This window comes from Cheilinus undulatus, linkage group 8 (genome assembly GCF_018320785.1).
Source record: "Cheilinus undulatus linkage group 8, ASM1832078v1, whole genome shotgun sequence".
Lineage (NCBI taxonomy): Eukaryota > Metazoa > Chordata > Actinopteri > Labriformes > Labridae > Cheilinus > Cheilinus undulatus.
The window spans coordinates 47,976,630-48,000,818 of record NC_054872.1 but is presented as its reverse complement, the minus strand read 5'-3'; the positions used below and the strand labels follow the sequence as shown (position 1 = coordinate 48,000,818).

At 38.2% G+C, this 24,189-nt stretch overlaps 1 protein-coding gene across 2 annotated transcripts in view; it reads left to right on the top strand.

Annotated features, from left to right (window-relative positions):
- Positions 1–22,091, top strand: part of tmod4 (tropomodulin 4 (muscle)) — a 34,552-nt gene extending 12,461 nt beyond the window's left edge. The window contains exons 1-10 of one of the 2 annotated variants that reach the window (XM_041793028.1): positions 2,087–2,200; positions 4,135–4,305; positions 5,355–5,511; positions 6,668–6,787; positions 15,920–16,012; positions 17,559–17,689; positions 18,294–18,401; positions 20,952–21,095; positions 21,281–21,425; positions 21,684–22,091. In XM_041793028.1, coding sequence (XP_041648962.1) covers positions 4,204–4,305; positions 5,355–5,511; positions 6,668–6,787; positions 15,920–16,012; positions 17,559–17,689; positions 18,294–18,401; positions 20,952–21,095; positions 21,281–21,425; positions 21,684–21,706 — 1,023 coding nt within the window. In that variant the 5' untranslated portion in view covers positions 2,087–2,200; positions 4,135–4,203 and the 3' untranslated portion in view covers positions 21,707–22,091. Of the gene's footprint in view, positions 1–2,086; positions 2,201–4,134; positions 4,306–5,354; positions 5,512–6,667; positions 6,788–15,919; positions 16,013–17,558; positions 17,690–18,293; positions 18,402–20,951; positions 21,096–21,280; positions 21,426–21,683 lie in introns of those variants that run through there. The other variant, XM_041793027.1, reaches the window with a different exon arrangement.
- The last annotated feature ends 2,098 nt before the right edge of the window (positions 22,092–24,189 follow it).

Here is a 24,189-nt window from a genome sequence, read left to right as displayed (position 1 = left end):
GTGATGTTAGTATATTAACATGTGCATTAGATAAGTAACCAGAGTTGTTAAGTGGCCTTCTTGTTGATGCTTCTTGTAAAGCATTCTGGGGTTGCTTATGAAATGTTGGTTTACTGTTCAGTAAATGCATCTCATACAGTGACATTTTTATGGACAGTCCTTAATTCAAAAACAAGAAGTACCTACCTAGGAGGGCAGAGGTGAGCAGCATGTCTCTAGTCCTAATCTGTCATGGTTTTGATCAAGAGCGTCTTGCATTTAAGCCTTTGTGTCACCATTTCACCACTTTCTACACTTGTAATATATTAGGAATACAACAAAAATTCCACTTTTTTTATTAGTTTATTTTTTATTTGACTCATGTTCTCCACTTGAAATCACTGGTGCTGAGCCTTCTGCAAATCTGAAACAGGATAAGCAGTGTAGATAATGGATGGATGGTGCCAGACCTTGATATTTTGATACATTTTTAAAAAACAAAGCTGTCTGTGTAAGAGAGAGGTGTAAGAAGCTTGTTGATGGTTACAGGAAGTGAGTGATTTCAGTTATTTTTTCCCAAGGGAGTCAACCAAATATTAAGTTGAGGGTGCCAACAATTTTGTCCATCCCATTTTGAGTTTTGTGTCAAATTTTGTCAATTTTGGCTTTTTTCTTTCTGTTTTTTTCTTTTTTCTTTTGTTCCAATACACATAAATGAAATAAACATATAGTGCTTAACAAATTTATTAGACCACCTGTCATATTTGTCTCAGAGACCATCCAGCATCATGAAGTGCTTTGATGCGGACTCTTTCATTTCCAGTGAGCTCTCCATGTTTTACCATTTTGAACAGGAATGAGGGATTTCAAACTGAATTCACCTTTTTATACCCAAATTTGAGCCGGCTCACTGGGCTTCTCTGAGAAGTCAGAAATTAATCAAGCATAACATTCAACCACTAAAACTCATTTTTCTCTTTAGGAATGCAAGTAAATAACTTTAATTTGACATATTAATCAAGAAATATTAATGTGCTTTACTATTTTTTCTTTTTCTTGTAAATCAGTAAATATGAAAATTAATGGATAACAATAATAATTATATTTTAGCACTAAAAATATTATTTTGGTTAAAGAGCTTCTACATATTGGTGTATTAACCATTGCAGAAACATAAAAAATGACTGGTAATTACCAATGCTGTTAATTTAGAGCAGCTGTGGCATAAACCTTACTTTGGATGGTGGTCTAATAAATTTGTTAAGCACTGTATGTATACCAAAAACATTTGTAGTTGCAACATTTTCTGGGAGAAATGGTGTATTTTCTGGAAAAATTCCAGGGGTGCCAACACTTTTGTCCATGACTGTACTTTAGTGTGAGATAAACAACTGCAGATAACAATAAGATGTCAAATTCGACCTGCTGGCATCCAAAATATCAGATGGGTATTTCCTCATCTATGTCTGTCTCAGTGACCAACAAGTACAGAACATTTACCTGTCTTCTGCCTCAGCTGATTAATTGGCTGTGCTCTCCATCCTCTCCAAGGTCTCCTCTCTTCTTTGTAGCAATAACAGTATAATTGTATGATAATATAATAATAAACTGCTGGTCAATATTAAGCAGCTCACACTTCAACATAATGTACTGGTTATGCTGTTAATAAACCTTATTAAGGCCCAAACATATTCCGATGGAACATACATGAGACAGACTCTGCAGAAGTCCGCGTGGACTCAAAAAGGACATCCACAGGGCCCGTGCGCACAAAGCTCAAATTTTATGACCGCACGGACTCCGCTCCGTGTACTGGTGTCACACAAAACACTGCTCGGTATGTATTTTTCACATCGACTCGCATTAAATGTGACACTGACCTGCATTTCGCACTTGTTTTTCCATGTCAATATTTCGCATGTCCTTCACCAACATGGCATACTCCCCTTCCTCACCTCTTGTGGCATTTAATGGTCGTACATACCACCATCTCTTTATTTTATTTATTTCTTTGCAAAGCCAGCAGGCAGAGCAGCTCCACTTCCTCATCGTCAGTGTAGGACGCCATGACAGAAAAATGTAAACAACGTGCAAGGATTGTGGGAAATGTAAGATTTCACAGAAATTTCACAGGAAACTACTACGCGGCAGTGCGCTCGACTTTGGAAGCTCTGAGTGTGGACATTCCGCACGGAATCTGCTCCTCTCACAGTACGCTCGGGTATGTTCAGGCCTTTAGTCAACATCTAGCCTTGTGTTGCTTTGCAGGAAACAAAAGAGCTGATCTGTCACAAGGAACGTTCACTGGTTTGCAGGCTTTTTGTCCCCCTACCTGTAGTCACATTGCAATATGCTAGTTTGGATGCTTGAGGTCCAATGTCTAAAACACTACTCTCAGCAAACACTGAATTTTCATCAAGTTTGCCTCCAGCGACAAGCTCAAGCTTACTTAAATTGGTTCCTCTGTTGGCTGACCTGCTCATTCAACACCATTTTCCACCATTTATGAATTCAAAATATGTGGATTTAATACACTGAATTTCAGTTTTAGATGATGAATTAAGGTTTTCTTGGTATTTTTGAGGGTTGCAATGCTATTGTTAAAGCTAGCAGTGCATCATACCTGCTATCATAGTTTGATAAAGATGGATTATATAATTACCATTGGTGAATCATAGCTTTGTAAATACCCCTTTAAATCAGACTCTGTGCAGAGACTTGATTAGGCTGATGCTATGAAACTCTGTTGCTGCCATCTCAAATGTTCATGGTTGCTGACAAACAGACTGGCTTATGGAAACTTCTGTGTGCGACCTGAGGCTTCTTTTCCTAGTTGGGATGAAATTTGGAAGGAAAAAGAAAACACTGAACCTCACAAACCCGATAGCTGCATTACTCATACACTGTTGTGAGCTATTGTTGTGGTATTACTCAGTTTGAGGGCTCTTACAGAGTTAAAACATTGGTCTCTGTATCAAACATTATGAGTTGTTAATGTGTTTGTGTCCCAGCCTTATATTTGTGGCTGCAGCTATGTGTCGGGTGTGTCCACTACTGTGTGAACGAGTGTCCGTCAATGATAAATTAGGGATGGTGCCTTCAGCCTCTCTCCTCTCTGCTATTCTTAGTCGCTGTGTAGTGAGCTAAGGGTTTAGAGTTACAAAGACTATCTCTCTCTCTAACTTTGACTCTGCCTCGCTCCTCTTCCTTTCTCTCTCTTGGACTGTAAGCCATCAGTGGGTGGGAATTCATCTCTTGTGTGCTTTAAGGTGAAAATGAAGCTTACGTAAGCGTGTGGCCTGAAGGATACTGCAGCATATTTGTACAGACTCTGCCTCCTGGGTATTGGAGATGCATTATTGGAAAAGCATCTATTATTATCAGCAGCACATTATTGAAGCGCTCTGGTTAGGGGGGCTGATGGGCTCAGGGACAATCATGAGAGTGGCAGGGGTTCCCCTGTGTAAAATAAGGCCAAAGTGATTTAGTGTGTAAGTTGTTTGAACTCAGGGACACGCCGGCGTCCTGGTAGTGAGCGGAAACATTTCCAGTTCATCACATGACGTTCTTTGTTGTTTCCTTCCATTGTTGGCTGTTCAGAAAAGGCAGTAAAATTCTGACAATTATGATCAGATGAAGTGAGATTAAAGGTACAATATGCAGAATATTTGGACTTAAACTGCACCATTGCCATATACAATTTTCAAGTGATTATATAGACTTTAATATTTCCAAAAGTTTTTAAAGTCATGGCGAGTTATCATTGCCATGGAAACACTAGACTTTACATAAGGAAGCAGGAATTGCTAATGGAAGCTGCCAGTCTATGGTTGGAATCAAGTTAAACTCATTGGAGGATGTGATAGAGAGATGCACAATGAAGAAGGTGGAGGCCATTCTGAGGAATATGGATCATCCACTTCATATCACCCTAAATGACCAAAGAAACAACAGTGTTGGACGGCTCCTCTCTCTTCGCTGCAGGACAGAAAGATATAGATCTTTCATACCATCAGCAATAAGACTATATAATTCTACCATAAACAGATGAGACTCCAGACAAATGAATTTCCCTTCGGGGATTAATAGAGTTATTGTGTTGTATTGTATGTTTTGCCTTGCACCCTCATCCCCCCTCTCTCTTCTTCCCCACAGTGCCCTCCCACCCAGGGGTGTGCAGTGGTGTGTATGAGGAAGTGTGTGTGAGCCGGAGTTTCAGGAGCCATGTCGGACCCCAGGGACATCGATGAGGATGCCATCCTCAAGGGCCTCAGTGCTGAGGAGCTGGATCAGCTGGAGTATGAGCTGCAGGAGATGGACCCAGAGGTATGGAGGGGGAGGGGTGTCATTTGTTTTTAATTGCCAGATGATCCACTGACTTACTGATCTGATGATTGTAGTTTAAAAGTTGTGCAGATTTTCATTTACCAAAGAAGTTCCCTGATGGTGTGTAGTTTTAAAATGCTGCTCAAAAACTTTTACATAAAACCCACTAGGAGAAGATAAGACTTAAAGTTGGTTCCACTTGGTCTCCTCTCTTCAGTGTGATCAAAACTACTGAAAATGATTACCCGCAAGAAGTCATTAACTAGAGTAAAAGGGCCAAAGATCAATTAAAGTATGAAATCCAGCAACCTTCTCAAGCAGAAAATCAAGTGTTGCCATAACAAGGTTTCCCAGGATGAAATGAAAAATGTTTAAAGCCTTATTTTCTCTGAAAGCAGCCTGCTTTTTTTCTGCAGGAACTTTTTATCATAATTTAGGGCTTGAACAGGGACTTAGCATGTTTCCACTGCAGGGGTCAAGGTTTTAAATAATGTCAGAGAAACTTTAAAAACCTAAACTCCATAATCATTTAAATTGTTATCAGGAGGAACTATTGCATGGGTTATATGTCATGTCCTTGCTTGTGCACATGCATGAGCAATTGCACTGTGCTGAAGATCACATCTTCTATCTGTGACAAACATAAGGAAGTGTACTGTGCTTTAGCACTGTATGGAGCACTCAGCTGGTCAATCAAACAGGACAGGACTAGACAAGGCCTGTTTGGGAAGAGTACATATTATGGAGTTTGAATGCACCCTAACAGATTAGGAACCTCTTGGCGCATGCAAAGCGTGCAACAGGTGTGCATTTCTGAGTTCCTCCTTTTTTCAAAAATTATATCTTGTTTAATGCAAAGTACTCCTGGGATATAAAGGGATATCATGCTCTCTACATTTAGTGAAGTGCTGAAGCTCCCAGAAAGAAGAACATTTCACGAAAACTCATCCAATATTTGCTACACATGTTTTTAAAAAGAAACTGACACAAATTAAAAATTATTTAAATACTGGCATATTGACACAATATCTCACCTCTTTTTCTCCCAGAATGCCATGCTGCCTGCTGGCTTCCGGCAGCGAGACCAGACGAAGAAGAGCCCAACAGGTCCATTTGACCGTGACGCCCTGCAGCAGCATCTAGAGAAAGTGGCCATGGAGCACGCGGACAGAGAGGATCTGGTGCCTTTCACCGGGGAGAAGAAAGGTGAGGAGGTCTGAAGAACACCGCAACGATTTATTTTATAAAATCTAAGAAACAGAGAGCCATACTTACCTTGTCTCATCATATGTCTGCCCACATTAGTAGAAAATGTTTGCAATGTGTTCCTTGAGGATCTAATAATCCCACAACTGGAAGTGAGTCAGTCTAATTTTGCTCTCTAAACTTCAACTGCTAACCAGAGCTCTCTCATATCGATACGCTATGCCATAGGCAAGATAAACACTGTATGCTTCCACTTCCAGTTTTCAAAGAAAAGGCCTGGTTTAGCATTCTGGGGAGAAGCTCATCTTGATTGTGCAGTAGGCTTTTATTATGAAAGTGTACATGCTCAGCGGCCATCAACTAGCAAACATTCACCCAGGCTATCTGGAAATCAACTACATAGGATGCTGCAAGTATGTAAAAATGAGTAAAGTGAGTCAGGAAGTCTTACAAGCTGTAACTGCAAAGGTTTAAATCTCCTCCCTCACACACAGTGTCCTCAGTGATGCACCACTGCACAGCAGCTCAGCCTCTTACTCTCAGGTCTGTGTGTGGTTTCTGCAGCTCACTGACTTTTGGGGCCGTTTCCACCCGGCTGACATGCTCAGACCTCCACCAGAGGATGATCACACCCAGATACTGAGACAGACTGTTTACAGAGGAAATCACATGGAGCTCATCTGATTAATAGGAACAAAGCCATCTCCATGGTGAAAATTAGTCTTTGTTGTGATTCACTGATAAAACAGTGAGAAACAAGCATAAAGAGACAGATAAGATAGAATAATCTAGGCTCCAGCTGAAAACTGAGTTTATTAGAGCTGGTCTGTAAATCTGTGATAAACCCGGGCTTACTCGTGTTTTGGGAAACATGATCTGGACAGAGCTTTTACCAAAACAGAGACAAATTTACGTCTCAGTGCACTCAGACTGAAGAATCGCCATTAAGATGATAAAAGGACAGGAGGGATATTTGACTGTAGACTAATGCAAAACAAGCAAAAGATCGAACTCTACTTTGACTCACCTTTTTCCCACCATTTCCGTCTTTCTGTCTGACATTTATGTCAAAAACTCCTGTATCTCTCATTTACCATTTGCATTTTTAAAAATAAATCTCTCTTTTAACTCCTCCGTTGTTTCTTTGTGTCTCCAGGAAAAGCTTTCGTGCCAAAGAAACCCAAAGAGCTCCCTGCACATGAGCAGGTGACACTGGAGCCGGAGCTGGAAGAAGCTCTGAAGAACGCTACAGATGCAGAGATGTGTGATATTGCAGGTAAAATCAAATCAAAATGAAATCCTAAATGGATTCACATGCACATGGACAAAATCCAGAGTGAAACCCAAACTGAAGAGTGTGTCAGAGTCATGTCAATCAGTTGTTTTCCCCTAGTTCAGGGGTGTCAGACTCAATCCCAGCGGGGGCCAGAATCTGGATTTAGGTCTAACCTGAGGGCCGAACAGGGTCAACATTCAACCAAAAACTGTCAACCTCATTTTTTACTAGTGATGAATTATGGGACGTAAAAAACGACTTGGCTCTGATGATAAACACCATAAACATCAACATAAAAAAGTCAAAATGATAAGTTTAAAGGCTCAAAATCTGAAGTAAGAAGGCAAACTTATTAGTTCAAAAGGCCAGAACAAAAAAACAAAAAGAAAAATAGAATTGAAAAAAGAAATGAGACTGAAAGTCAAAATCATGAATGTTAAAGATCAAAATATGAGACAAAATTCACAACTGTGAATATAAAAGGTGAAATATGAGAATATGAAATATGAGGAAAAATTCAAAATCACAAGTTTTATAGCTCAAAATATAAGATAAAATTAAAAATCATGATTTTTAAAGCTCAAAATACGGGATGAAATTCAAACTCAGGAATTTTAAAGGCCAAAATATGAGGTAAAATTCAAAATCAGGAATTTTAAAGGCCAAAATATGAGGTAAAATTAATTTTTGTGAATTTAAAATGTAAAATATGAGATGAAATTAAAAAATTGTGTGTCTTAAAGGCCAAATTATTCATTAAAAAGGTCCAAATATATAGTAAAAATGTGAAATCCTAAGTTTAAGTTGTAATTGTAAGATGCAAAATTGAAAATTGGAAATGAAAACACAAATTAAATTCATCTAATTGTTTTTACTCTTGACTCTAAATTTGATGACTCAAGGATATTTTTAATCATCAAGGTTTAGTTTACACTTTTATACTGGAGTAAACCTGCAGACCTCATACTGGGGGGCCAGTTATAGTTAAAATGTGATATGATCTTGCGGGCCGGGAACAATTGAACCGCGGGCCGGATTTGGCCCCTGGGCCTTGAGTTTGACACCCTTGCCCTAGTTAAACCAGTCCAGACTAGGAAGGATAACAAAGGGTCATGGGGCATGGATTGATCTAATCCTTGACTATCACCTTTACAGTCCTTGCTTTCAAATGTTTTTGTATCACATTGTTGATGAGTGGATGCAGCCAAAGACGGCAACACAATAACAGAAAAGAGGAAAGAGATTTAAAAAAAGAATTAAATGGCTTTATATTGACAGTGTAAGCCTTGCTGTCTGCCTGTATATCTATATATTGCTGTCTTGGAGGGGCAAGATCTTGCCACCTAGGTGCAGTGTGCATGAAGGTTAGATTGAGTATTTTCCCATTGTTGAAAGAAAGTGTCATGAATCAAACCAATCTGATCTTGCCTTGTCCACATGAAGACGGAAATGATCTATTTCTGTTTCATTTTGAATTTTTTTTTCCGTAAACAAGGGATCATCTGGTTGTTATTCATTTACTTATTTTCTCTGTTGGAGTCCAAGGCAGTTTTGTGTATCCATGCATAATTTGAAATAAGAACATTGATGGTCTGTACAGTGCCCATTCTGTTTGAAGCGATGTATGGATTTTTTTTTTTTATCAATTTAACTTCTTAATGCAAGAAATCGTGCCAGTGTTTGTGCTTCTTCATATTTTTGCATGTAGTCAACCTGATGTATCTAGATCTCTCAGTGGGTCCTCTAAATATGATTTACAGCCATTTTCTGCAAACTAAAGATCAGTATGTCCCAGCTTTGCACCAGGCCTTTTCTTGTTTTTAGATAAACATACCAGACACAAACAGAGGTGTTAGTTAATTTTCTATTTAAACAATGTGAGTGCATAGCACATAAAAGGCAACTGGGCTTGGCAACAGGATCTGCTGTTATCACAGGTTAGTTGACTTTATTGGTCTTTTTCTGGTAAATGCGGTGTGCACAGTGCAAACAGCGTTACGCTGCATACAGCCACCATTGTCAGCTCTAGCGTTGTTTTCCTGGCTGTGAAATGTCCTGGTGTGAGAAAGCTTTGATGTCATCTGTTTGCCCTCACGCTGTTTCCCATCAGCTTATTAAGACAAACCCAGCACAGTGTCCTCAGTGTGTCCTCACAGCGTCTCTGACCCACATAGCTCCATCATACAGACCCAGTTATCTCTGTTAGCTCCATACTGTTCCTGAGCTTGGTGGTCTCGGGCTAACAGACATGGGCAGACATGCGATGGGGTCTAATTCTCCATGCTCAGCAACACAAAAATAAATAAGGCTGGCTGTTGGCCACCAAGGAAGGGTGGAGTGGACATGGAGACACTGGGGGTGAAGATACTGTATCTGTTTACAACAAACACGGAGAGGCTGCTGTGTTTACTGATAGAAGAGCAACAGTTTGTTTCCTGACGAGTGAAGCTGTGGATGATTTTCTCAAAGAGGGATAGATCTTGACATGTTATGAAGTCAGCAGCATTATAGGCAAACTTCACAGTACTCATCTGGTAACAGACTGGACTGTAGTGCTGCTGGTTAATTGCAATTTCACTGTTATCATGATATGAGCTTTCACAATAAACTACTTCTGACATGAAATCAATTGGAGGCCTGGAGATGACGCTGATTACTCTGGTAGTGCTCATTTTAAAGACAAACCAATACGGATCAGTGTTTACAGCACTCAGCACCCTGAGAGCTAAAACACTCTCAGCATCAGTCGTTTTTTGTCGCTGTGCTCACATGGACTATGTTACAAGCTAATTGCGTTTAAGAGTAAGAACTTTTGAGGTAAACTCAAAATACTTGTACTCTACTTAAAGGATAAACACTCAGAGTAGAAATCCCTAAACCCAGTTAAATTCAGTTTGACCCCAGCACCTCCAGAGGGCTGAAAAGTGACCCCCCCCAGTGCCAACTTATAGCCGTTCTTTATCTTACCCACCCTGCCACATGGCCATCACAACCCAAACAGCATGCAACTGCAGTTGTGCAATTGTGGCTTACTTGAGAGAAGCAGTGTGTGTGTAATCGACCTGACCTAACCTGACATAAACCTTTCATTGACAGTGTTTGGGAAAGGGCAGAGCCTTTGAAAAAATACTCCATTTATTACCAGGTATGTTACCTGTTGCCAGTTAACTTCATTAGTTCCAAATTTCTCCTCCAGCAGTTTTTCATTAGTACCAGGTACTTTTCTAGCCTTTTGTCACCCTATTCCTACTTTTTTGATACATGATGCAGCTATCAAATTCAAATTACATGCTATTTTTCTTTACATTTGACACAGTGTGTTCATTTTGGCATCTATTTTTAATTTTAGTCTTAGTTTTAGTCTTTAAATGGAATGTATTTTAGTTTTAGTCACATTTTATTCATCTCTATCTGTTTTTAACCTGACACATCAGATGGATGTGTTTCACACATCCATCTGGGAAAGCTTCAATAGGAAACGTTTGAGAAAAGGCAGAGGATTTGAAAAAAACTCAAAGTGTGATTAGATGAACATTCTGTCTGTCACATCTCCACGGGCCAAACAGAGCAATAAAACACGTGACGTAGCAGCTATCGAGCGGCGCTTGCGCTGCTACCAAGGATTAACGCGAAACATGGCGACAGACATTTTAGTACTCGACTTTTGTCGGTTTTGAAAAGAAAACAACTCACTGCTGATCTTTGTTCTTCTTTTCATGAAGACATGTCATCAAGCTCTGATAAAACTGGTGCTTTAGCAGCATCCACGCTGATCTCTACCTCCATAACTGCACCAGCTCTTGCGGCTGCTTGTTTGAGTCACGACACTACCATGCCTGAAAGTACTGCCCCTTGTCGCTGATTGGTCCTGTCACTGGCTAACCGGGCCCAAACGGTTCAGACGGGAGCTTAACAAGATGGATTCACCGGTGAAAAACAAGGGAACTGGCGTATCCATCTGCTTTGCAAGGTTAATCTGTTTTAGTCTAGTTTTAGCTGACGAAACTCAAAACATTTTTGTCTAGTTTTAGCCCATAAAAAGTCCTCACATTTTAGTCTTTACTTTAAGTCCAAGCATTTATTTTTTTTATCTTAATTTGGTACCAATTCATGGTAGTATGTTTTCTGCACCCTGCTAAACCTGGGGTCCCTGCTTTCTACAGCTGAGAGGCAAAATAGCTACAGCTGCATTGTATTTGACAGATTTACCCACAGTAGAGAAAAATCCTGGATTTTGAATGTTCAACAAAAACTTCATTATATTTTGGTCTAGTTTTAGTCATCTTGACAAAAACTAGATTTAGTTTTTGTCAGTTTTGGTCATCACAGATCTATTTTTGTTAGTCTTAATCCAGTTTTTTGCCATGGACAATAATGCTGTCAACGAATAGTTTTAGTTGGCAAAATTAACACTGCTGTACCCCATCTTTTTTGGAATTGGGGTGTATTTTTCCAGTCTATTACCAATCATATACAGTGCTTAACAAATTTATTAGACCACCAACCAAAGTAAGGTTTATGCCACAGCTGCCCTAAATTAACAGCATTGGTAATTACCAAAATCATTTTACACCAATATGTAGAAGCTCTTTAACCCAAATGAAATTCTTAATGCTAAAATAGAATTGTTATTGTTAGCCATGAATTTTCAAATTTACTGATTTACAACAAAACTGAAAAACAGTAAAGCACATTAATATTTCTTGATTAAAATGTCAAACTATAGTTATTTACTTGCATTCCTGAAGAGAAAAATTAGTTTTAGTGGTTGAATGTTATGCTTGATTAATTTCTGACTTCTCAGAGAAGCCCAGTGAGCCGGCTCAAATTTGGGTATAAAAAGTTGAATTCAGTTTGAAATCCCTCATTCCTGTTGAAAATGGTAAAACGTGGAGAGCTCACTGAAAATGAAAGAGTCTGCATTAAAGCACTTCATGATGCTGGATGGTCTCTGAGACAAATATGACAGGTGGTCAAATAAATTTGTTAAGCACTGTATGATGACTCTTATAGGTCTAAATGAACACTTAGAATGAATATACATATAATCATCCATTGTTTGATTCTGTTGTCAGTGCTGTAGAATGGTTGCATTGCTCATTGGGAGTTTTTTTGCATGTTGTTGACTGAATAAGGATGACTTTTGAACTCCTTTTCTCAGGTTACATTGCCACCTGTAGGAGGTCGCAGCATACTTCAAAGCTAGGTAGACAGACCGCTAACCAGCTGCTATATAAAACAATAAATATGATCGTATTGATATTAGCTGATATTACTCACTGGGGATTAGTGATCAGTACTGGCTGAAAAACACTGATCAGTGCATCCCTTGTATTTAGCATCCACCACTAAAATACAGCTTGACAAAATACCACTAGAAATTGAAAATATTGAACTAATCCCTCTGCATTATGTCATATAACTTCCTGCAGCTGTATTATGCAGCTTCTCTGCTGGCCTGGAGGCCACACGTGACATATAAGTAGCTTGTTTTGCTGAACAAATGTTTGACTGACTTGACTTTAATCTTTGGTTGAATTGAAACATAAAACGTCTTTTCTTTTCTGAGTTTGATCCTTTGTCCACCCATGAAACTCAGTCACACTCTAACGGGCCAAACAGACAGGCAGGCATCCGGAAAGCCAGAGCAGGGGAGGCTATTTGTCCAGCTCCATCAGCCTGTCAGGGAGACCACCGCCGTTTTAACCCTGGATGAAGTCCAGCTGAGGATTAAACCTCGGTTAGCCTCTGTCAGTCTTTTGTGTGGGCTTTTTGGCAAACAGGCTAAAGGGGGATGAATAGCTTGGCCGTCCCGCTTCATGAGCTCAGAGCAGTAATGGTCCAACAAGTCTCCCTGGTGACTTCATTTTCACCTTTTTCATATCTTAACATGTTGCTATATTGAGCTTTTTAGTTAGCTGTGGTCTAGTTTGTGCTCCAAAGCTACCGTGGGTTATTCTAAGAGCTAAACTGGATGACGAGGAGGTGTTTATGGTTGGTAACGCCCCCCTGAGCAGGCAGCTGTCTCCCTGGCCTCCCTCTCCTCACAAGGCCCTTCCCATGATACCCCACACACCGGGTCAGGAGGCTGGAAGGTGGACTGAGGGTGGAGGGAGGGAAGTGATGGGGGGGTTGCTGTCACAGCAGTTGGCATTTGACACAGTTTGGCAGGTTATTAGAGAGAGAGACAACCAGGAGGTCTGCCTCCTCCTGGTCTACTGCTGTACCTACAGGAGATAAACTGAATTAGTTGTGGATGGTATTTACTGTGAAATATGTTATTCTGTATGTTCATAAAATCATGCTTCTGGGTTTTTCTTCTTGAGATATCCAGGGCAACTTATTCTGTTTCTTTAAGTAAGATTAATTGACAACCATGGCTAAAGGCTTTTCTCAAGTGTTGTATGGGTCAGCAAAAAAGTAAGAATTAAACCTTTGTCTCCTAAGTTTTCAAGTCCTTTAGAAGCATATGACAGTATTCTAATGTGGTGGGTATAATGTGTATATTTTTTATTTTTGTCAAAGGCATTTATTTACTGTTAGACTTTCTATGAATATTTACATCTGCTATGAGACCGTACAGTATAGTAGGAGGTGAGACACTTAGACAATATGAATCAACACAATACGATTCAAGACAATAACGACATTTCAAGGCGAGATGAGACAGTATGAGATGCTGTGATATCAGATAACACAACAGTAGATAATGCAATATGATAAAAGACAGTACAATGGGCCACAATATGCATTGCATGATAGCACAGTAGACTATGATACAAAGTACAACAATGCAATGCAATATGATACGATGCATTGCAACACAGCAAGAGATGATGTGATATAAGTTGCAAGAAATTGCAATATGAGATGAGGCAATATGCCATATATGACTATATGATATGATACAACACAATCAAGAGACGATATACAAAGCCATGCAAGATGATGCAATGCAGAGACAATACAGTATCCTACTGCATCATCTTGATGGCATGAAATGAAATGTAATAATGTAATATGATATGATGCAATACAAAGTGATGTGATGCAATGCAATATGATACGATACAGTACTACACAATATAAGATCAGAAAACAAGATACGAAACAATACGATATGATAGTAAGGAAGTAAACTTTATTTGCATAGCACATTCAAAACACCTTTCATCTGACCAAAGTGAAAAAAGAAGGTTTTGAGCTGGGCTTTGAACGAATGTTAAGTGCTTGCACCTCTAATTTGAGGAGTCAGATTGTTCATAGACCTGCCAATGAAAAAACACCTCTGAGGTTGTGCTGAACTCTAGGGACTACCAGGAAGGACTTCTCAGAGGATCTGATAGACCGTGGTGGGGTATATGAATTGGGATTAAAAGGTCTGATAAATAGGAGGGGGCTTAACCATGGAGAGAGTGAAAGAAACAGTAATTCATTTTCAAATTTATTCTGAAATGAACTAAGAGCCAATTAAGTGAGTCCAGGGGTGATGTGCTCCTTTTTGCATATAGAGTGCCTAACAAATTTATTAGACCACCACCCAAAGTAAGGTTTAGGGTTAGGGTTAGGGTGACCCTCCAACTCACTTAAGTCCCCCTAAGTCAGTTTCAAATACCAATAAATTATAAGCTTTAAGAAAAAAAAGCAGAATCTGCCATGAAAACATGAAAACAAATATTTCTCTTATAGTGTTTCTCTACTGGTATATGGTCGGTTCTTTTATTTAGTCATTTGATTTGATTAAAACTTTCCAAAACTTGTTTGTAATTTCTCTTCATTTAAAAAAATGCAATTTTTTAAAATTTTATTCAATCTATTTTTATATGTATTTATTTTTGAATTGTTCTTGATTTAGTTTTTTTTTTATTTGTTTGGAAAATTAAATATTATTTTATTAACTTCTTAATGTATTTTATTTGTATCAGTTCATTTATTTTTTGTATTTATTTTGTTTTTTGTACTTTTTATTTATTTTTTAATTTTTAATTTTGGTTTTTGATTTAGCTGTGTCTTTTCTTTTTAGTAGATTTTATTGACTGCAAATGTTTCTGTAAAACTTTTTTATATGCATCACTAGATGCACCTGTAAAAAAATGCAAGTAAAATAAGTAACTATCACATTCGCTGCATTCAAAAACAGCTTTAAATGGATTAAACTTAAGTAGAAAAACATTAATGTTGTTATGATAATGATCATGAAAGCAACATTTTCTTCTTTTCATAAAATTATTAGTTATCACTTTGGCCCTTTGGCATCTGCAATAAAATTAATGTGGCCTTCTTGGTAACCAAAGTTGCCCATCCCTGGTATACTATATGATAAGATAGGATACATTGTAATATGATATAATATGTTGTAATGCAATATGATACTATACGATAACACATGATACGATATGATATGCTATGGCACGGTATGTTACACTTTAGTATCCTCTTGGGAAGTTTGTCTTGGACCTCAAGTGTTGCAGACTTTTTTCTGTGTCTACAGTAAAGTTAATAATTTAAAAAAAATCAATTAGACCACAAACAACATGTAATAGGCACATGTTAAACATCCTAAATGCTTGTCTTACAAGCCCTAAGGACATTCCTAAGTTCCACTTGTACACTTAGTTCATTTATTTATTTATTCATTTATTTTCAAAAGAAAGAGCAATACACCATGACAGCCATAAAGAAGAAAAGACCTAACTTTTTCATGCTTGTATCAGATGTCCATAATGTGAATTGGAACTTAACTCATTGCTCCTTAATGCTTGAACGATTGTTTTTGTAACGCTTTTTCAATGTTAGCCACATGAGAAATTTCGAGGCCCTCTCTCTCAGGCTGAATATTGTGTTTGACTGGGTATCATCACTTCCTCTGGGACCCTGGAAACTATGAGATAACAACCAGTGACCGAGTTTCCTGCAGAGCTCAGCTGCCAAAATTCTTATCTCATTAAACAGAAACACACAGCAGAGCTAAACATGAGGCTACAATACATGGATCAGTTTGTTATAGACTCAGAAAGTCAAATCAGACTCAGTTTATTTGGTGATATATGTGCAGGACATACAATGTTATCTCACTGAAGCATCCTAGCTCTGTAACATGCATTTACACCTGCTGTGTTTCTGTCTTTGCAGCTATCCTTGGCATGTACACACTGATGAGCAACAAGCAGTATTATGATGCTCTGGGCACCACAGGAACCATCGCCAACACAGAGGGCATCAACAGTACGTATGATGTCATTCCTTCACAAAACATCAGTAAAGACATTCAGGAACTGGTATAAAAAGTTCTCAGGAATTCACCTAAAATACAACTCTGCTTATATCATCATTTTTTAGATATTTTTATATTTCCCTTTTTGTCTTACTTAATTTAATGATATGATATCCCAGCAAAACAAAAAAAATGACAAAAAAACCTTTTTGATATCGATAATGTAATCACATTGGCACCAGAATCAAGCTATTTAAATCAGGAGTTCTCAAACTTTTCAGTCCACGACCCCCAAAATAAAGGTTCAAGAGCCCGGGACCCCCACTGTACCTGAAGGTAGTTGACCAGGCATGCACAATTAAGAATAGTCATATGCAGACAAGGCCGCCCATAAGGGGGGATAATTGGGAGAACTTTCTGGCACCCAACCAAACTGGGGGCCCATGGGTGCCAGCAAATTGTTACGCTGTCATATAGCAGACAATTTTATCCAAAGCGACGCACGTTTGAGAGCAAGAACAAAAAAAATCATGGTCCATTGTAAAGTAGCAGTGATATCCGTATTTTGTATTTAACCTAAAAAAATATCCTCTCTTATCAAAGAAACAAATATATTTTTAATCATTTGTGTAGTAAATAGCCTCTGAAAAATGTAAATCCCTTTTTAAAAAATAACTAAAATGGTTTTAAAAATGCTAAAATGGGTTAATAATGGCAAAAAATGGTGGAAAAGGTAGTGAAATTGGATTTTAAAAGTGGCACAAATGGGTTAGAAGTGGCAAAAATTAGATAAAAATGGAAAAAAAGGGCAAAAAATTGGTTGAAGTGGCAAAAATGGGAATAAATAGTGGTAAGATGGAGTTTAAAAGTGGCTGTTATATGTTTTATGGCTTTAAAATTGGCAAAAATGGGTGGAAACTTGGTAAGATGGGATGAAAAGATGATATAACTGGGGACTAAAGGGTTGACTGAGAAAGAAAAAAAATACATAGTGTCAGAAATTGGTTAAACTAGCAAAAATGGGCATATCAGATAGTAAAATGTAGTTTAAAATGGGAAAAAACTGTGTGTAAAAAGGGGTTAATAGTGGCAATAATGGGTCAATTGTTAGTCTTAAGTGTCAAGAATTGGTTCAGAAAGCAAAAACAGGCAGGAAAAAACAGTGGAAGGGGTTTAAAATTGACAAAAACAGGTGTTAAAAGGCAAAAATGTGTTAAAATTTGTGGGAAAAAATGATGAAAAGGGGTTAAATTTGGCAGGATTGGTGTAAAGCAGCAAGTGTGATTTTGAAATATTCTTAGTTTTTTTTAGGGCATTTGGAGACCCCCTCTCAGTGTCTCGTGACCCCTAAGGGGGTCCCAACCCCAAGGTTGAGAACCACTGATTGAAATGATGCATCAAAACTTATTTTTCTAATATCCTGTATTTAAAAGAAATAGTCTCTTCTTTCTTTAACTTGCAATGTTAGAACTGAAATACCACCTTAAAAGCATTAAACTTGACGCTGTACATCACTGCATCACCCCAACGCCCTTGCTGCTGATTTTTGTCCTGCAGGTGTAGTCAAACCAGATCCATTCAAGATTTTCCCCGATGAGCCGCCCAACACCACCAACGTGGAGGAAACCCTGGAGAGAATCCACAACAACGACAGCAGCCTGACTGAAGTCAACCTCAACAACATCAAGGTCAGTCTGTTTTTTCTTGCTTTTATTCTACTATTGTATATTTTCCTATTGTGTACTTTTGGCATTGTTTTTAGTTATGCATCCTTTCTATGCCATTTGTAACAGCTGGGGTAGCCATACTGTACAGTTTGGTTGAACTGTATCTGTGCATTGCAATGACAATAAAGGTCTGTCTATCAATAAGAGGGCTTCCATTCACCACTTTTACCGCGTTTTTTTGACTCACACATTCAAAACCAGAATGGAAATGCTGCAAATAATATGTTGGGGAAATTGTTTTCACATGGAGGAAATGGAAAACTGTTGGATAAATGCAAAAATGCAGCTTTTTAAAGAGGAAACAGAAAAAAGGGGTCATACAGGATATTACTGCAAACTCTTTGTTGTCTTGGGATTAAATAGGTGTAATGAGATATTTTTGCCTTAAAACTAGACTAACACACATGCTTACATCTGAGTTTTCACAGTGATATGAACAGAATATGCTGCTTCATTTATTCCTGACCCACATACTCAGCTTTTGTCATGTAAATATCTCTGTGAATGCCCCGTATATGTGAGCCATTAATGGATAAGGTGCTTTTTCTCTCTGTTTGTGCTGCAGGACATTCCCATCCCAACACTGAAAGAGATCTTTGAGGCGATGAAGGGAAACTCTCATGTGGAGTCTCTGAGCATCGCCGCAACCCGCAGCAACGACCCTGTGGCCTTTGTGAGTACGACATAATAGTCACTGCTACAAGGAGGACAAATGCATTAGTTCTGTTTCCTACTGGGTTGGATTAAATTCATTTGATATCCTGTGAATAATAGCAATTCTTCATTTAGAAAACTTTAAGATTCAATTTTAAGCATCTCTGGTAATTTCACCTCTTAGTCTGCTGTAAGAAATCAATTGATTCTTTATCAGGTTAGCTATGAGAAAATGATATGTGGAACAACTATAGGATTTTCACTGTGGACTTCTAGTCCCAGCCTGTGTTGCTATTCCAGGTTTGCAGTACTTTCAAGGGTAGATAAATCCTTACGTTTTAGCCTGGGTGCATGCACCCTTGGATTTCAAAGAAAAATTCCTAGGAATTAGGAGGGGTGTAAGACACCCACTCACTCCTTTGGGTTAATATTATGTAGTACCTGAGTTTTGGTTTTTTAAACATGAATGATGATTTGAAAAGCAGCAATGACACTCTCTCAGCAAAAATGTCATCTGAAGTAGAGGCTTCCTCTCCTCCAGACTCCCATCAGCCTCCCTGGTCCAGAGCTGTATCAGCTTTAATTGTTAGCAAAGGCAGTGAGTGCTGAGACAGCTGACAGTGAGGACATAGAGAGCCAGGAGAGGATGGGATACATCTCTGAGTGGTAGACGATGCCCCCCAGAGGATCTGAAAGCCATACGCTGTGTGATTTCATACCCATGGCCTAGGACAGTGATTCCCAACCTTTTTTCACTGAGCCCCTCCTTCACATATCTAAGAGGAGCTGTGCCCCACGAATCCTGCAAAAAAAGTTACTTATTGCAGTCAAAAATACTCATGAATTTGAATTGTTTTCATAATTAACGGCCAAACAAAACAGCCAAAAGCTTGTGTTATTACCAAAAAACTTTCGTGTAAACCATTCATATGTTTTATTTTGATTTTAAATAGCCTGAATGACCCTAATTTTAACAACCTCAGAGCAGACAGACCCTCGGAGGGTCCTGGACCCCAGGTTGAGAACCAAGGGCTTAGGACAGTGATTTTCAAACCTCTTTTTTTCCAAGTCACGCCTAAAATCTAGCCAAGATCTCAAGGCACATTATGCTTATATCCATGCAAAATCCCCCCTTTAACATGGCCCCACGTGTCTTCACTTGATATTTAGTTGTAGTAATAATCCATGTATCAATCAAGTAACAGACATGCCTTGCTACATCTCATGGGAATAACTGATTTACACAAATACACGCTAAAAAATTGTTTTTTTCAGAGAACATTTCATCGTATCAGCCTTATATAGATTAAATCAAGAAAAAAAATTAGTTGTATCTGTTATTTGTCATTTTTACACCAAATAATCCAATATATATATTTATACAACAAAGGCACAGGTAGGAAATAACAGAAATACAGCAGAATTTTTTTATATTTTGATGGTTTGTGATATTGTACGTTTTTAAATGATAATGGTATCAACAACACCAGTAAAAACACATGTAAAGGTATCATTAGTTTTTGTATTTTTGTAGTGATCAAGGTTGTACACATTCCCACAGCACACCAAGACCTGCCTTAAGGCACACCGGTGTGCCCACCATTTGAGAACCACTGGCCTTGGAGATACAAGAATATATATATATATTTTTAAATTATTGTACTATTTACTTTAGCGGGCACCAAACACAGATGGTTGTTTCCAATATGCATTGTGCATTGTGTTTTCTTGCATACTAAGAAAAACATGTTTAAAGAAGAATTCTGGTGTTCTTAAACCTAGTCCTGGAGTCTTCATGACTGAAATGTCAAAGGCTTTTGAAACCCGTACAATATTGTATCAATGTAATGATCTATTATTTATGAATTTGTGGCTATAAATCCTAATCCAACCTAATTAGAAGGATTTCTGATTCAAAACTGAGGAGTAAGAGGCTTTCTAAGTTACCGAAACTTTACCATTTCTCCAATCATTTGGCAACAAAAGTGAGATTTAAGCTTATTACAGAGAAAGTAGAATTATTTCCAAAGGGGTTTTGGGAAACCAGGCATTCAGATGCTTTTATGACTCAACAACTAAGTGAACCCAGGCCTGAGGTCTTATGTTTCTGGGTTATTTGGTCATCCATGGTCACTCTTGTGAATGGGATATCTCAAAAACACTTTTAGCGATTTACTTCAAACTTTGTGTAAAGGTCCACTTTCTTTCAAGGATGAAATTATTATATTTCAGAATTACAAGGTCAGAGGTTGAGGTCATTTGGCCTCCTGTTCATTGCTTACTTGCGAATGCAATATCTTAAGAATACTTTCAGGGATTTTCCTCATACTTTCCACAAATGTCCAACCTGACTTAACTAAACTGATCATATTTTGGAGGCCAAAGGTCAAGGTTGTGTAAAAGATAAATAAATAAATAACCCTAGCCCTTCCTTTAACCCACTAGTGTTCCTTTACTGTCTAGCAATTGTACATTTTGTGGAGCCATATAACTGCCCGGCAGTTGCTGAAGTTGTAAATGTAATTCTGCAGCTAAATACAATGTCTCTATTTCTGTTTGGGTCTTCTAGGCGTGTGCTGAGATGCTGCAGGAGAACACAAGCTTGCAGAGTCTTAATATTGAGTCAAACTTCATCACTGCAGATGGCATGATGGCGATCATCAAAGCTGTGGCCAAAAATGTCTCACTGGTGGAGCTCAAGATCGACAACCAGGTCTGAAATTTACCTCAGAACCCATGAGTGTAATGCACATATTACTCCAGTGATGGATTGGTGACAAATAGAGACAAAACAGCCTGATTTGTAGGGTTTTTTTGCACCTGTATTCCTGTTATTTGTTTTGATGTGGTAAAGATCTTCTGTCTTAATGAGCTCATTGTCTCCTGTTTTGGGTACAGAGGCAGAAGTTGGGAGACTCAGTTGAGATGGAAATCGCCTCCATGTTGGAGAACAACTCCAGCATCCTGAAATTCGGTTACCACTTCACCCAGCAGGGTCCCCGCGCCAGAGCTGCTATGGCCATCACACGAAACAATGACATGAGTAAGAGATATTCTTAAAACTTCAAAATATCTAGTTATGGAAAACTCAAACAGTTTCTTGAAAATATACAGAATATATGGTATGAAGCTGTGTGGAGTCCCTCAAGGATCTATCCTAGGTCCCTTTCTTTTCCACATTTATGTGAATTATTTGTATTTTGATCAAAAAGCATGTTTTTAACCCTCTTTGCTGATGATATGGTCTTTCCTTCAGTCATTGTTATATTTGTGACATTTTTTTCTCTCTGTCTACCTGCAGTTCGCCAGCAGAGATTAAGATGAGAACAACAAGGAGCAAAAAGAACAACCTGCAAACCGCCATTGTGCCAGCTTTCCAGTTTTTGTGCACCAGAGTTGAACGAATCCTCCCAAATAAAGCTGGATAGTTGTGCATGGTGCAACCCAATTAACATCTATGTCAGATCATTTCATTTCATTCTCCATCTCCAGCTTTTTGTAGACTGCTGAATTATCATAAAGGCATGTATAGGTCACAAGCGAAAATGTGAAGTGTCTTTTTTTATGCTTTTAGTTTGTGCATCGCCAACGTCATCCCAAACCAAATCAGATAACCCTTCATTCACTGAAAATAAACATTTCTAATGTGGTGCTATATGTGGGAGGAAAACAAACTGTAAATACTTTAAATAAAATATATATTCAAGTATTTTTTGCAAACGCTTGGCAAGTTTAATTTTATTGCATCTGCACCTTATTGTCTTTAATATTCAACATGATTTGCAACAAATACTGGGTTGAATGCACAGCAGCTGATATACTTGTGTGTTTTAGTGTCTTTTGCAGTTTTCAATCAATCAATCTATAGAAAGTAATGATTTCCCTCCTTAAGACACCCAGATATTGGACTTATAGGGCATTAACATTAAATTTCTACAACATGAAAGCACTTCTGCAGCAGATTTTACATCTTTATGTCTGCTTTACTGTCAATTATCAGTGTCCATATTCACTAATACAGACACCAATACACTGTCATATCCAGCAGCTTCTCCTAATGAACCTGCATGTAAAGAATCAGCTCTGTAATCCCCTAAAGTCTCTCCGGATCCTCTCACTTCACTCAAGCACCTGAGTTATTTTTAAAACTCTGATGGGAAACACAACCTGGTCGGCTCAGCTTGGGTTACCTTGTTCCAAATATAAGGAGAAACTTAAAGAGGGTTGGCACCGTGTGTGAGATTTACGAACAGTAACAGCTGCTAACCTCAGAGGATTCTGACAGCATTGCTAAGGTTCCTGCACCCCTTCCTGTCTTTAATCTGTATATTATTTATTTAAAGTGTTTGGATTTAATGTTGTTTTACATGAGAACAAGCAGAAAACTGATGGTCTGGGCTTCTTAAAGGAAATTTACGTAGTGATATTTGACATCCTAAAGATCTCAGCTAGCCAGAATCTATTCTGAGTTTCCCTTTTCTTTGATTGCGCTAATAAAAGTGAAGCACAGGTGTACTCTAAGTGTGTTTGGGTTTCAGCACTAGGTGCTATGAGTATGACAGAGCATTTGGATATTAAAAAATATAAACATTAAAAAATTAAAACATACAAAAAATAATTAGAAAATGCTTCAGTTCAGAATGTGGTTTTAAAAAATGCATTTTTGTACATTTTTTCCTTTTGTCTATACATTTATATATCTTGATATGGTTAATTCATATGGAAGCCCTTGAAGGTCAAACATTAACTCGTAATAAGTTAACTTCAGGTGTTTTCTTAAAAGTTTGACATATTTATTATGTGGTAAGACTTTCCCCTTTGCTGTAATGCATAGTTTCAAGTATTTTTAAAGAACTTCTTCAATTAATTTGTTATCACAAAAACACAAATTTTATTCCTGGCAACACAAAAACCTAGTTTCAAATGCAGGAATGGAACTTGCTTCCAAATGATATTAAATGACATAATACTCTTTACAGTTTAAAAAAACCTGAAAAGATATTATCTCCTAAGAAACTTTAGAAGCTAATACTAATTCTGAATACTTCGTTGAATACGTGGGATTGCTAACGTCTATTCTTCAGAGTCACTTGGAGCAATTGTAATGTCTGTTGTCTTTGTTTGAGTGAGTTGTAATTGTTGAAATGTTTTAACACACAGTGTTACTGTGCAACGCTGTCTGACTTTCACATTCTGTAGAGTTGGACCATATGTTCACTGACTCAGTGTTAAAGTTGACTCTGATTTTACTGTGTGGGTCCTGAGACTAGACCAGCTGAGAACTACTCTACTAGATGATTCAGCCAGATTGCACCACACACACCTGCTGTTTGCAGAACTATTTCATACTGGCATCAATCATACCAGTATACTGACATAGTAAACATGCAAAGCCAACAGACCGGCCAAATTTCATGTCCATCATCAGCCAAATCCATCTTGGAAAGCTTCAAGCTGATACCGCTGTTTTTGGTCAGAGAATGACTGGACCAATGGCAAGCCTGTAAACACCGTCAGTCGGTTCAGCGACTGGCATGAATGTACCTATGGTGGAAGTTTTATCAAAACTGGACCACATTACTTTATTAAAAGAATAACTAGGAACTGCACTTGAAGCTTTTCATGGTCAAACAGATGTTTTTGCTCTTCTCTTGACCAACTTCAGCTAGAGTTAAATTCACCAACTGGCTCCACTGATAGTAAAGAATCTTGTACTGCTGTCAAGCTTAAATTACCCCTTGGTAGCATCGCATGCCTACCAAGTTTTTCTTGTTTTGCACCAATTGCCCTGCAATGACTGTCCACTT